The sequence below is a fragment of the Muscardinus avellanarius genome (assembly GCF_963383645.1).
Source record: "Muscardinus avellanarius genome assembly, chromosome: 21".
Classification (NCBI taxonomy): domain Eukaryota; kingdom Metazoa; phylum Chordata; class Mammalia; order Rodentia; family Gliridae; genus Muscardinus; species Muscardinus avellanarius.
The window spans coordinates 23,362,921-23,376,319 of record NC_137807.1 but is presented as its reverse complement, the minus strand read 5'-3'; the positions used below and the strand labels follow the sequence as shown (position 1 = coordinate 23,376,319).

The 13,399-nt window shown below is 48.0% G+C and overlaps 1 protein-coding gene across 1 annotated transcript; it reads left to right on the top strand.

Moving 5' to 3' along the window:
- Window positions 1–1,059: 1,059 nt before the first annotated feature.
- PRAME (PRAME nuclear receptor transcriptional regulator) lies at window positions 1,060–4,293 on the top strand (the record flags this gene model as incomplete). The annotated part of the gene is made up of 3 exons (XM_080717446.1): window positions 1,060–1,352; window positions 1,745–2,347; window positions 3,729–4,293. The coding sequence occupies 3 exons, from the start codon at window positions 1,060–1,062 to the stop codon at window positions 4,291–4,293; spliced, it is 1,461 nt and encodes a 486-aa protein (XP_080573572.1).
- Window positions 4,294–13,399: the final 9,106 nt, after the last annotated feature.

Sequence of the window (13,399 nt, the reverse complement as noted above, 5' to 3'; positions counted from 1 at the left end):
TCTTTATTTTGTAAAAGGGTCTCACTGACTTGCGGAGGGCCTCACTAAGTAGCTGGCTGTGAACCTGCAATCCTCCTGTCTCAGCCTCCCAAACACTGGGATTACAAGTGTGTGCTACCACAACTGGTTTCATTTAATGGTTTTTTTTTTTTTTTTTTTGGTGGTACTGGGGTTCCTGGAAGCCCTTCTACCTCCGGGCTACACTCCCAGACCTATTTTATATTTTTGAAACAGGGTCTCTTATGCCAGCACGGCTGGCTTCGAACCTGCGCGATCCTCCTGTCTCCGCCTCCCAAGCGCGGGGATTACAAGCGTGCGCCACCACGCCCGGCCCTCATTTAATGGTTTTTAAAGGAAATATATTGGTGCCTATTTTGTGTTTTTTCTTTATTGGTCCCACCTGGCTTATTTATTGGAGAAAGGGAGGAGGCTGTGCTGGGCACATTTTTATTGTCCTTGGGAATATCTGATAAGGGAATCTCCCTTATCAGAAAATCAGAAATGCAAATTGCTTCAACCTTTGAAAATTCTTGAGTTCTTACATGATGCCACAAGTGGAAAGTTCCACATTATAAAGTTTTGTTTCGGCTGGCTGTGGTGGCACACACTTGAATCCCAGACATGGGAGGCTGAGATAGGAGGATTGCAGGTTCAAAGCCAGCCTTGCCTCCTTAGGGTCTCCACAACTTAATGAGACCCTGTTTCAAAGTAAAGAATAAAAAATAGGGCTGGGGGTAGAATGCCCCCAGGTTCAAGCCCTAGTATTGAGAGAAAAAAAAGAATAAAAAAGGATCAGGGAGTAGATACGGGTGGGGGCCGCTGGTCCTCTGCCATCTCCTTAGCACTCAGCTGGATGCTCACCCCGGTGCTGGCTTAGCCATAACCTTGCCTTTGTGGCCACCAAGTACAGAACAAAATCAGGGTAAACTGAGTAGTGACTTTGGTCTTGAGTTGGTCCCTCTGATGGTGGGGACAAGATGAAGTTGCCCATGCTTAGCCTGAGAAGAATACCTTGTCCCCTTCTTGTCCCCTCAGGGCTCCTTTTAGAGATTGATCAGGATGAGCAGACAGACCCCACCGAGACTTCTGGAGCTGGCCATGCAGAGCCTGTTGAGTGACGAGGCCTTGGCCATCGCTGCTCTGGAGGAGCTGCCCATAGAGCTCTTCCCCCCTCTCTTCATGGAGGCCTTTGCCAGGAAATGCAGAAAGACCCTGCAGGCGCTGGTGCAGGCCTGGCCCTTCACCTGCCTTCCTCTGGGAGCCCTCATGAAGGATCAGCAGCCTCAGCAGGAGAACTTTGAGGCTGTGCTCAGTGGGCTCGATACGCTGCTTGCCCAGGAGGTCCGCCCCAGGTGAGGCCAATCCAGTGTCATAGCCGGGGAGGGCCCTGTAAGTCTGCAAAGGACACAGCGGGGTCAGGGGCCAAGGGCAGGCTGGGGCTTGGGCGGTGCCAGTGGGGCATCTTGGGACCCTCTGCGGTTGCCCGAGGATGGCTTCTGGATGTGGAGGGCTGACTGAGGTGCATGGTAACTGAAAAGTTCACCCACTCCCTCCCAGTGGCACTTAAAAGTTACAAGAGCCAGGCATGCTGTTGCGCACCTGTCTGAGGTGTAGCTCAGTGCTTGAGAAGCTAAGACAGGAGCGTTGCAGGTTCTAAGATAGCCCCGGCAACTTAGCTTTGCCCCTTGCCAGGATTTTGAGACTCCTGTTGTGACTATGATTGCATTCCCTGTCTTCCCCACAGGAGATGGGAACTGCAAGTCCTGGATTTGCGCAAGGATGCTCATCAGGATTTCTGGGCTGTGTGGTCCGGGGCCAGCCCTGGTGAGCACACGCTGATGGAGGCAGAAGAGGAGCAGCCCCTGAAGAAGCGCAGAATGGACCGCTGCAGGACGGGGGCGAAGCAGCCCGCGCCTACCCTGGAGGTGCTCATAGACCTGTGCCTCAAGGAAGGTAGCCGCGACAAGCTGCTCGCCACCCTCATGAAGAAGGTCAGGCAGGAGAAAGGGCTGCACCTGTGTTGCAAGAAGCTGAGAATTTTTGCAGTGTCCATGAAAAACATTAAGATGATCCTGAAGATGGTGCAGCTGGACTCTGTCCAGGATTTGGAGGTGAACTGTACCTGGAAGCTGTCCACCTTGGGGGATTTTGCTCTTCACCTGGGCCAAATGGCTAATCTGCGCAGACTCCTCCTCTTCCACATCCATGTGTCTTCCTACCCCTCCCTGGAGGAGGAGGAGCAGTGTGTCAGCCAGTTTGCTGCTCAGTTCCCCAGTCTGCACCACCTTGAGGAGCTGTATTTGGACTCTGTGTCCTTCCTGCAAGGCCGCCTCAGCCAGATGCTCAGGTGAGGGACGGTGAGGTTGGGCCTTTGCTGTGTGCCAGCCACAAACAGCCTGAGAGGGAACTAGTCACTAGAAGTCCGCATGTTGTCTTGTTCCCAAGTACGATATCCCATGACCACCCACATAAAGGCTCCAGGTTGCCTCAGTCCATCTTCTGTGCTAAAAGAACAGTTATAAAAAAGGTTTCTTTTGGTTCAGTTTGGGGTGGTCACATGTGATGCCATTCTTATGACAGAGTCCCAGAGCAGTGAGGACATCATAGTGAGAGACAGAGTGCTCGAGAGACCATGCCAAACCACTTTTTATAGCAAACTCACTCTTGACACAGACCATTATCCATGAACCCTTCATGGGTGATAAGGCTGAGCCCTTATCACCACTTTTTTTTTTTTTTTTGCATTACTGGGAATGGAACCCAGAGGCATTCTACCTCCGAGCTATACCTCCGAGGTTGACCCCAGGCCTGAGTGGGGTCAACCTGACCAGCATAAGCCCCGAGCCCTTGCAGGTTCTAGTGGAGAGGGCCTCCGCCACCCTCCAGTACCTGGACTTAGATGAGTGTGGGATGGGCGACGCCCAGTTCACTGCCATCCTGCCTGCCTTGAGTTTTATATTTTAATCTTTTATTTTTTGAAATAGGGTCTCACTGAGTTGCAAAGGGCATTGCTAAGTGCCTGAGGCTGTCTGAGAACCATAATTCTCTGGTCCCCGCCTCCCCAATGGTGGGATTACAAGCATTTAATGTGCCACCACGCCTGGCCCCTGATCACTTCTTAAAAGGCCCCACCACTTAATGTCTCACAATGGGGAGTATACTTCAACATCAATTTGGAAGGGACAGATTGTATTTGGTGTTATACAGTGGGATGGATGCTATTAATAGTGGCTTCTTACTCCTAGGAAGCTATTTAATGGTGGGTTTGAATCTGGGGATGGAGGCTTCAGGAATTGTTCCTTAGGAAGTGATGTCTAAGATGACTAAAAGAAGTTTAAATGCTGAGTGTGGCATCCCATGCCCACAATCATGGTACTTGGAGCAGCAACAGCAGGATCACAGGTTTAAGGCTAGCCTCAGCAACTTAGCAAGACCCTGTTTTCACATAAAAAATTATGAAAATAGCACTGGTGATGTAGAGTGCTTCTAGGTTTGATCCCAACACTAGAAATACAAAAAACCATCAAACGTTAAATTTTAGATGGTCAACGGTGCATTCACCAGCTTTTTCAATGTGCGTCTCACTCCATACTTACCCGAAATACCCGGTCTGTAAAGCGTTTCAGATTCCAGGTAGGGAATGTGTGGCAGCACACAGTTCTGAGTTGTCCCCACGCCCTGCCACCCACCACCAGCAGCCCAGCACTTACAGCACTGTCTCTCCCCAGGTACCTGCAGAGTCCCTTGGAGATCCTCTCCATCGCCAACTGCATGCTCTCAGAGTCAGACCTGGTGTACCTGTCCCAGTGCCCCATCATCAGTCAGCTGAAGGAGCTGGGCCTGAGCGGGGTCAGCCTGACCAGCATAAGCCCCGAGCCCCTGCAGGTTCTAGTGGAGAGGGCCTCCGCCACCCTCCAGTACCTGGACTTAGATGAGTGTGGGATGGGTGATGCCCAGTTCACTGCCATCCTGCCTGCCTTGAGCCACTGCTTCCAGCTCACAACCTTCAGCTTCTGTGGGAACCCCATCACCACGTCCATGCTGGAGAGCCTCCTGCTCCACACCATCGGGCTGAGCAAGCTAAGCCATGTGCTGTACCCCGCCCCGCTGGAGAGCTACGAGGACACCCAAGGTACCCTCCACCTGGGGAAACTTGCCCAGCTTCATGCCCGGCTGAAGCAGATGCTGCGTGACTCAGGGTGCAAAGATGTGGTCTGGTTCAGTGCCAACCCCTGTCCTCGGTGTGGTGACAGGACCTTCTACGACCCAGAACCCTTCCTCTGCCCCTGTTAAATGTCTCCTCATGAGGTACACATAACAGCTTTCTTCTGGGCAGGTGGACACTGAAGCTTGGGATATAAGCACGTGTAGAAAGAGCACAGAATCTGTTTCAGAAAGCATTGGGGAAGCAGAAAAGTAAAATGATTGGGGGTGGGAGCAAGTGTTGAAGTGGGGAGTTGTTGAAATCTTTGGGGAGCTGCATCTTACAAGGCTAGAAATAAGAATCTGAATTTCTAGAGGGCTTTGGGCTTGGGGGTATATGCGGGAGTTGATCCCTGTTTGAATGTTTGTAAAGAAATGGCCAGAAATAAAAAGAATCTAAATGTAAAACATTTGGTATACCCTGTGATACATGAATCTGCCTTCCCAATTTAGACCTCAGGGACACCCAGTGACTAAATGAGAACACACCAAGCATCCATGATACACTCTAGGCGGAGGTTCTGCCCTGAGATCTTGTGGTACCAGTTACCCTTTCTGGGGCTTCTCTTTCCTCCTTGCTTAATTTGGGGCCCTTTTGTGAGTCAGTTCACACAAGTTATGTCCTCAAAAACAGGCTGTTGTCCACCAGTGAGCCCCGCAGAGTACGAGGTTCCCAGAGGAGGGACTGAAGAGTTCGAGATTTGCCTGCCTACCCAAATAATGAAGAAAACACAAGAGATGTAACACCAAGCAGGGTTTATTTGCCGCAGCTTTCCCGGCTAGCCGAGGGCCTGCCCGGACGGCAGTCACCCGGGGAGGGGGAGTCAATCGTGGGTCCGGCCCCAGCCTCAGGCTCCCTCTTGCCTTTATAGCCGGAGTAGGGGGTGGGCACACACCAGAGCCCGACAGGGAGAAGCCTGCGAAAGATACATCCAATCCAAAAACCTGGTAAACAGGTACGACCAATAATTTTAAAACAATCACACACAAATTTGAATTACAGCAAATGGTTTCAGAGAGCTGCCTCCCTACGTCATTGCCCGCCAAAGGGTCTCCTTTGTCTTCCCTATGGGGGGATGTGCGCCCGTGCTTCAGGAGCCGCCCCTAGCTGGCAAATGTTTCCCATCAGATAAACTTTTATAGCTCCCAGCATTCTTCACATATCACCCCTGTCTGAAACAAATGGCTATCACCTCTGCTTGGACAAACGGCTATCCCTTAACACTTATCTCCGGTACCTCAGCCAGGGTCTTAAGCAGGTTATAACAGAAGTAAGAAGTTTGCCCTTACTCAATTCATTGCTTACACAAACTGCTACATTCTTATCCTAATCTTATATGCTGACATCCTACATTATGTTCTATTTTTATATAATATTCCCTTAACTCTAATATTGGAAAGGGATTCCTTAACTAAAATCTCAGGCTGGGGAAGACTTTTCTTCCTGCAGTCTACAGGACTACCTCTCTGCCCTCTGGTGATGCAGAGCCCCAGTCCTTGGTCTTTGGCCTCCGCAGAGCCAGGTGTGTTGCACAGAGGCCAGGCTCCCACTGCCAGCAGGAGATGCCTGCTCTACAGATGAGCTGGAGCTCCTGGACTTCCTTGGGCCTTACCACCCATCTCTGCCATTCTGCCCTGCCCAGACCCTTCCTGAACTTCAGTAGTGGCCAGTGAAAAGCCGCTTGAATTCATCTTAGCAAAATACTTAGATACTTAACATTTATATCCCACATTAAGAAATGTGACATCCCCAGGTGGTCCTAGCAAATGAGAGAACAACTTTCTCTACATATCCCCCTCTTTCTCTGTTGAGGAGGGAGTGAGCCACCTTGGAACCAGTGCATGCCATAGATGAAGCGTCTCAGTGGTGAGCAAACGCATTTCAGGTCCTGGGAGCACCCAGGAGGAAGCCCTGAAGGTGCGACTTGGGAGTAGGTTTGGGGTCTTGCAGAGCAAGCTATCCAGAAGTAAAGGAGATGTCATCCTGTGGGTTGCACCCCATGCTCGCCGGGCAGTGGCCTGCCTGTCTGCCACCAAGGCCACGCACTGAGGACCGGGGGCAGGGCCCCATTTGCATGGGGCCCTGAGTGAGCAAGCCCTAGGCCTGTTCTGCAGAGGCCTCTCCCGGGTGCTAGCTACTCCTGCATGCGGCAGTCACCGCTGGCAGCCACTGCCATCATGCTACATAGAGCAGCGAGGCCTTTCTTTCTCTGTTATCTGCCATAGAAGTTTTTTTCCTTCTGTTGCTCCTTCCAGCCTCCTACCTTAAGCCCCATTAAGAAACGGGCCCAGCCGGGCGTGGTGGCGCACACTTGTAATCCCCACGCTTGGGAGGTGGAGACAGGAGGATCGCGCAGGTTCGAAGCCAGCCGCGCTGGTTTAAGAGACCCTGTTTCCAAACAATAACATAAAAAATAGGTATCTTGGGAGTGTAGCCCAGAGGTAGAAGGGCTTCCAGGAACCCCAGTACCACAATAAAAAAAAAAAAAAAGAAACGGGCCCAGCCCGGCATGCTGGCAAATGCCTGTAATCTCAGTACTCGGGAGGCTGAGACAGATTTCAGGTTTGAGGCCAGCCTCAGCAATTTAGGCTCTCAACAACTTAGCAGTACCCTGTATCAAAACTTAAAAAAGTTAAGGATTGGTGGTATAGATCAGAGGTATAATGCCCTTGCTGGGTTCAATCCCCAATATCTGAAAAGAAAGAAAGAAAAAGAAAGAAAGAAAGAAAGAAAGAAAGAAAGAAAGAAAGAAAGAAAAGAAAAAAGGAAGGAAGAAAGGAAGGAAGGAAGGACGGACAGATCAGTGTGTGGAATACACTTTGCCTTTTTGGGGGGAGGGGTACTGGGGATTGAATTTAGAGGCATTCTACCTCCAAGCTACACCCCCAGCCTGATTTTATTTCTTTATTTGGAAATAGGATTTCACTAGGTTTCTGAGAGCCTCACTACATTGCCAAGGCTGGCTTTGACCCTGTGGTCCTTCTGTCTCAGACTTCTGAGGACTGGGATTACACGTGTGCGCTACCACATTCATCAACACACTTGGCCATTTCTGAGTAAAGAGAAGATGCAGGAATGGATGTAACCAATGGTGTGCTTGAAGAAGGAGTTTGAGAAAAAGTGGCTCTTAGCCAGCTGTCTTGGGCCATGTCAATAATGCTAGTACTTGGGAGACTGAGATGGGGGTCACAGATTCAAGGACAGCCTCAGCAAGTAGTGAGCTTCTATACCCCAGCCCTATTTTTTATTCTTCATTTTGATACAGGGTCTCACTAAGTTACAAAGGGCATCACTAAGTAGCTGAGGCTGGCTTCAAACCTGCATGTTCCTCCTGTCTCAGCCTTCCAAGAACTGGGATTACAAGCGTGTGCCACCACAGCCTGCTTCCTGAAAGAGTTCTAATTTATTTGAAGCATGTGTCTCAGCGCCCAGAATTGAACGGCACAACACAGGTCAGCAATTATTACTAGCTACTTCATACCAGTAAAGAAGAAAAGCAGACAGTACATGTCACTGTCTTTTTTGTTTTTGTTTTTTTGTGGTACTGGGAACGGAACCTAGGGGCATCTACTTCTGAGCTACACCCCCACCCCTATTAGTTATTCTTTATTTTGAAACGGTCTCATGGAGTTGCAAAAGGGCCTGACTAAGTAGTAGCTGAGGCTGTCCACAAACCATGATCTTCCTGCCTCAGCCTCCCAAATGCTGGGATTCAAGCGTGCACCACAAGACCTGGCCTTCTATACACACACACACACACACACACACACACACACACGGATTGAACTTGAACCCAGGGACGTTCTGATGAAGTCTATGCCCCCAACACCTTTTTTATTTTACTTTGAAACAGAGTCTAAGTTGCTGAGGGCCTCGCTGAGTTGCTGAGGCTGACTTCAAACTTGCACTGCTAAGGTCTCAGTCTCCCAAGTACTGGTGTTTAGGAGTGCACCACCATACCCAGCTCTGTTTGTTTTAATCAGCTTTTCTATCTTTTGTGACCCAAACACCTGACAAGCGCATCCCAGAGAAAATTTATTTGGCCCACAGTTTTAGAGGTTTCATCCATGGTCCTTCAGCTCCATGGCAGAAACCAAGGCATCAAAGCATTTGGCAGAGAAGCCTCTCTCAGGCATGGCAATCAAGTGGGGGATGGAGGGGGCACAAGGGACAAACGACATCTCCAAGGCCATGCCCCAGTGATCCACTTCCTCCAGCCTTTCCTGCCTCCGTCCTGGCTGCATTGATATTCATGAGGTTTGAGGGACATTTTAAATCCAAACCCTAACATCCCACCCCAAAAGCTCATGTCTACCTCATAATGCAAAGTACACTTTGTCAGCCGGGCATGGTCGTACACACCTGTAACCCCAGGACGTGAGAGGCTGGGACAAGAGGATTACAGGTTTGCGGCCAGCCTCACCAATTTAGTGAGGCACTCCAAAGCTTGATGAGATTATTTCCAAATAAAAAATCAAATAGAAGCCAAATTTGGTGGCGCACACTTGTAATCCCAATACTTGGGAGGCTGAGACAGGATGATTAAAGGTTCACGACCAGCCTCAGCTTCCTCGGCCCTCTGCAACTTACTGAAACTCTATTTAAAAATAAAGGATAAAAAATAGGGCTGAGGGTGTAGCTCAGAAGTAGAATGCCCCTGGATTCAATTCCCAGTTCCACTAAAAATTAATAAAATAAAAAATAAAATAGGACTCAGGCTGTAGCTCAGAGGTAAGAGGCCCATGGATTCAATTCCCAGCACCACAAACAAAACAACAAAACCATTTTGTTCATCTCCCAAAGTTCCCGTATTCTTAGTCATGCATGGTGGCACTTGCCTATAATACCAGTACTTGGGAGGCTGAGACAGCAGGATTGCAGGTTCAAGACCAGCCTTAGCAATTTAGCAAGACCCTGTTTCAAAAAAAAAAAAATAGGGCTGAGGACATAGCTCACAGGTAGAATGCCCCTGGGTTCAATCCCCAGTACCAAAAAAGCACCCCCATATTCTTGTGTGTGTGTGGTACTGGGGGTGGAACCCAGGGGCTTTCTACCTCCGGGCTATACTCCCAGACCTATTTTATACTTTATTTGGAAACAGGGTCTCACTAATTTGCTGAGAGCCTCACTAAGTAGCTCAGGCTGGCTTCGAACTCGTGCAATCCTCCTGTCTCAGCCTCCCAAGCACTGGGATTACAAGCATGCGCCAACCATGTCTGGCAGCCCCCATATTCTTGACAGTTTCAAATTTGCTCAAAAGTCCAAAGCCTCCTCTGAGACGTAAGGCAAAGTTTTAGTTGTGAGCCCCTATAAATATAGTAGATTTTTTTAAGTTACATACTTCCAACACACAGTGGCACAGAGTAAACATTTACATCCCAAAAGGAAGAAACATAGAAAGAGGGAATAGAAGAGAAGCAAGATCAAAATCTAGCAGGACAAATGTTAAGTCCTGTTGTTCCATGCCGAGCATCTGTGGTGGTGAGATGAACTCTCCAAGGGGCCTCAGTAGCCCTGCCCCGTGGCCTTGCTGGTTGGAGCTGGTGTATCTGCTCCTTTAGCCAGGCTCCACTACCACAGATTGCAGCTTGCTTTATCAGAGGCCCCACACCCCTGGCGTCTTTTAATTCTCAGGGTCTCCGCTAAGTGGGTGTCCATGAAGTGCAACTTCCGCTTCACTCTCTTCAGGCCTACTCTCAGGGACTCTGGCTCTGCTAGGCTTTGCCTGGCCTCCCAGGCCTTTCTTTGACACCTGTGTGGAAGCTTCCATAAGCCCCTAACTCTAGCATCCTGCAATCCTGCAGAAACAGCACCATGCACACAATGCCAGTGTGTGCCAGTAACTCAAGCGGTAGGTGGCCCCTCTTGAATCAGGCCTATGGCAGCCTCTGAGTGCCTGGGAGGCTGCGTACGGTGCTCTGTGTGTGTCCTTTTTCAAAGGAACCCCTTTCAAACAAGTTTCCATGGTTGCACCTTGGGCCTCTGATGGGCAAGGTCTTGTTAATTCTACAGCTGCACTCAGTGTGTTCTTCCTTCTGTCTCTATGCAAAGTACTTAACTTCTGTTCAGCAATGACGCTTTTCTTGGCCACAATTTTACACATATTTTTCTGGCCAAACTGCATTAAAAAAAATCTTTCTACTTTGCCCTCTGCTCTTGATCCTTTCTTTTCTTTTCATTCCTTTTCTCTTTCTTTCTTTCTTTCTTTCTTTCTTTCTTTCTTTCTTTCTTTCTTTCTTTCTTTCTTTCTGTGATACTGGAGATTGAACCCAGGGACATTCTACCTCTGAGCTACACTACCAGCCCTATTTTATTTTTAACTTTGAAACAGGGTCCTGCTAGGTTGAAGAGAGTCTCACTACTTGCTAAGGCTGTCTTTGAACCTGTGATCCTCCTCTCTGAGCCTCCTAAGTACTGGGATTATAAGTGTGTGCCACCAAGCCCAGTTCTGCTTCTTGTTCTCAAAGTAACTTGACTAAAAGCTGACAGGAGATTTAGGCCAGCCTCAGCAGTTAGCAAGACCCTAGCAACTTAGCTAAATTCTGTTTAAAAAGATAAAAAGCTGGGGGTGTAGCTCAGAGGTAGGATGCCCCTGGGTTCAATTCTCAGTATCAAATAATAATAAAAATAAAAAAGTTAACAATAACCACTCCATTGTCTGAATGCCCTATTACTTTGAATTTTCTTCCATCAGATTAATTAGTCCATTACTTTTAAATTATGCCTCATAGAAAGTTTAATAGGCATAATATAAGCAAGTTCTTTGCCATAACATGAATTGGCTATAAGACAATTCCCTATGGAGTTTTCTTTGCCATCTGAAACTGTATAAGCGTAATCTTTACTGTCCACATTCCTTTTGGCATGCTGGTCTTCTAAGCTCTCCCCGGAATTTTTCAGAAAGCTCTGCTTACACATTCTATGGCTTCTGTAGCCTGTATCTCCAAATCTTTCAAAATACCTTTGAAAAGATATTTGTTTGTCAAATAATAACCCAACCTTGGTTCAAATTTCTGGCTAAGTCAGCTTTTCCCTTGTTGTGACCCAAACACCTGTCAAGCACAACTTAAAAGAGGAAAGAGGAAAAGTTTATTTTGCTTCCAGTTTTAGTGGTTCAGTCTATGGTGGGCCAGCTCCAAGGCCAAAACCTGCATTGTCAGAGCATGTGGTGAGGAAAAAGCTGTTCTCAGTCATGGTAGCTGGGGAGAGAGAGACAGAGAGAGAGAGACACACACACACAGAGGGACAGATACAGTCCCCAAGGCTGTGTCCCCAATGAACCACCTTCTCCAGGCCCTGCCTCTGAACAAGGCTACATTGCCAAAACATGAGGTTTGGGGGACATTTCAAACCATATCACCTGTCAAATCTTCCTGCTTGTGCTAGATCATGTGCAAGATTGGGGGGGGGGTACCTAGAAAGTAAGGTAATATGGCTGCCTTCCTTCCAGTGCTTAGGAAGACGTGAGGGCCTCAGGAATGGAGGTGATCTTCAGGATGGAACACAAAGCGAAGCTACGAGCTTCTGCAGATAGCCTCCCACATGAGTTACCCCACACACATTTTCATTCCCTGGGATCTGCCAATGGCAACTTCTTGAAATGTAATCTGTGTGGCAGGGCCTAGCTGATGGCAAGAGGACCTGATATTTCAATTCCCTTTGTCCACTTTTGCTGCTATAATAAAATACTGAGACGGAGAGGAACAGAAATTTATTTCCCATAGTCCTGGAGGCTAGTCCAAAATCATAGTAGCAGCATGGCATATTTAGTCTGACGAAGGCTGATCTCTACATCCAACATAGTGCCTTGTTGCTGTGTCTTTGTGTTACCAAAGGGGATGGAAGGAAGAAAAGACCAACACTGGGAAATTTCTTTTATAGGGGTATTAATCTAACCTAAAAAAATGGAGCCCTTGTAGCCTGTTTATCTCCTCAAGGCCATACTTCTTAATATAACAGAGAATGTCCCCCAAAGCTCATGTTCAGAGTTGATATAGTTAAGTTCTAAGGGTTATAATATTATGAGCAGATACATCCATTGTGATTGATGTACTGAGTGTTAATTTAAGCAAATAGGGCTTGGCTGGAGGAGGTGCATCCCCGGGGGTGTGATCTTGGGGACTCTCTATTCTTTAGTCATCTTGCCTGCTTGCTCTGTTTCCAGCCTCCGTGATCTGAGAGCAGAGCTTTACTCTCTCCCTCTCTCTCCTTCCCACCACCATATGCTGAGCTCCACAAACATTCTGACATAGACTAAACCTCTGAAATCTTCGAAACTGTGAGCAAATAAGTCTTCCTTTCTCTAAATTGTGTGGTTAGTTGTTTTGGATCATAACAGTGATGATGCTCACTGAGAGAGGGTTTTAAATTCCAACATGAATTTTGGAGGGGCAGAGGGGCACATTCAGACCATAGCACTCCCCTATTATAGAGCCTTAATGTGGAATAAACATTAGCATTTGTTATGGATTTGATCTGGTGTTACCGGCGGGTTCAGTCCTGTGGGGGGCAAGTCCACTAGCGGTCGGGGGCCTCAGAAAGATGGGTCAAAAGGCAGGCGGCGTTCTGCAGATCCTTATCTGCAGCGGTTCTTTTCCCCTCTATGAATTCCTTAAGTTTTTAGTTACGACGCTTTGGAAAAGAACCTGGGGTGGACAAAGGCTTCTTGAGCCAATGACACTTTATTATGAAAACTCCAAGAAATTTATACACTTCACCAGTAAAGTTAAGAGAAAGGGGGGAGGTCTTTCAGCTGGCTGTTGGCCTTTGAAGAATTAACTTCCATTTCTCTCCAAGGTCTTGCAGATAAGCAGCTCCAGGTGGCAGCCTCCCAGGATAGTCAAGGCTTGGGAGCTTCTCGGGAACTTTTCCTGGAACTTTCCATCTTTTGGGCTCAGTTCATATAGCAAGTGTGGGGAGATGTGGTGATTCAGGTGGATGTGATGGAGTTTCTTCAGGTGTTGGCATCTTATCTTTTAAATCTGAAAGCTTAAGCATACTCACAACACAGTTTGGCAGACAAAATATCACAAACAACACCACAAGGTTCTTTGTTCTAATTGTCAGATGTATTTCCTTAACTGCTGAGCACTCTTCTTTAAACAACAAGCCTATTAAAAGAATCCACTTCCCTGTCACAAACTCTCTGCAACCTGCTTCTAACTTTCTAATTCCTTTCTTTCCCAGTTGGGACTT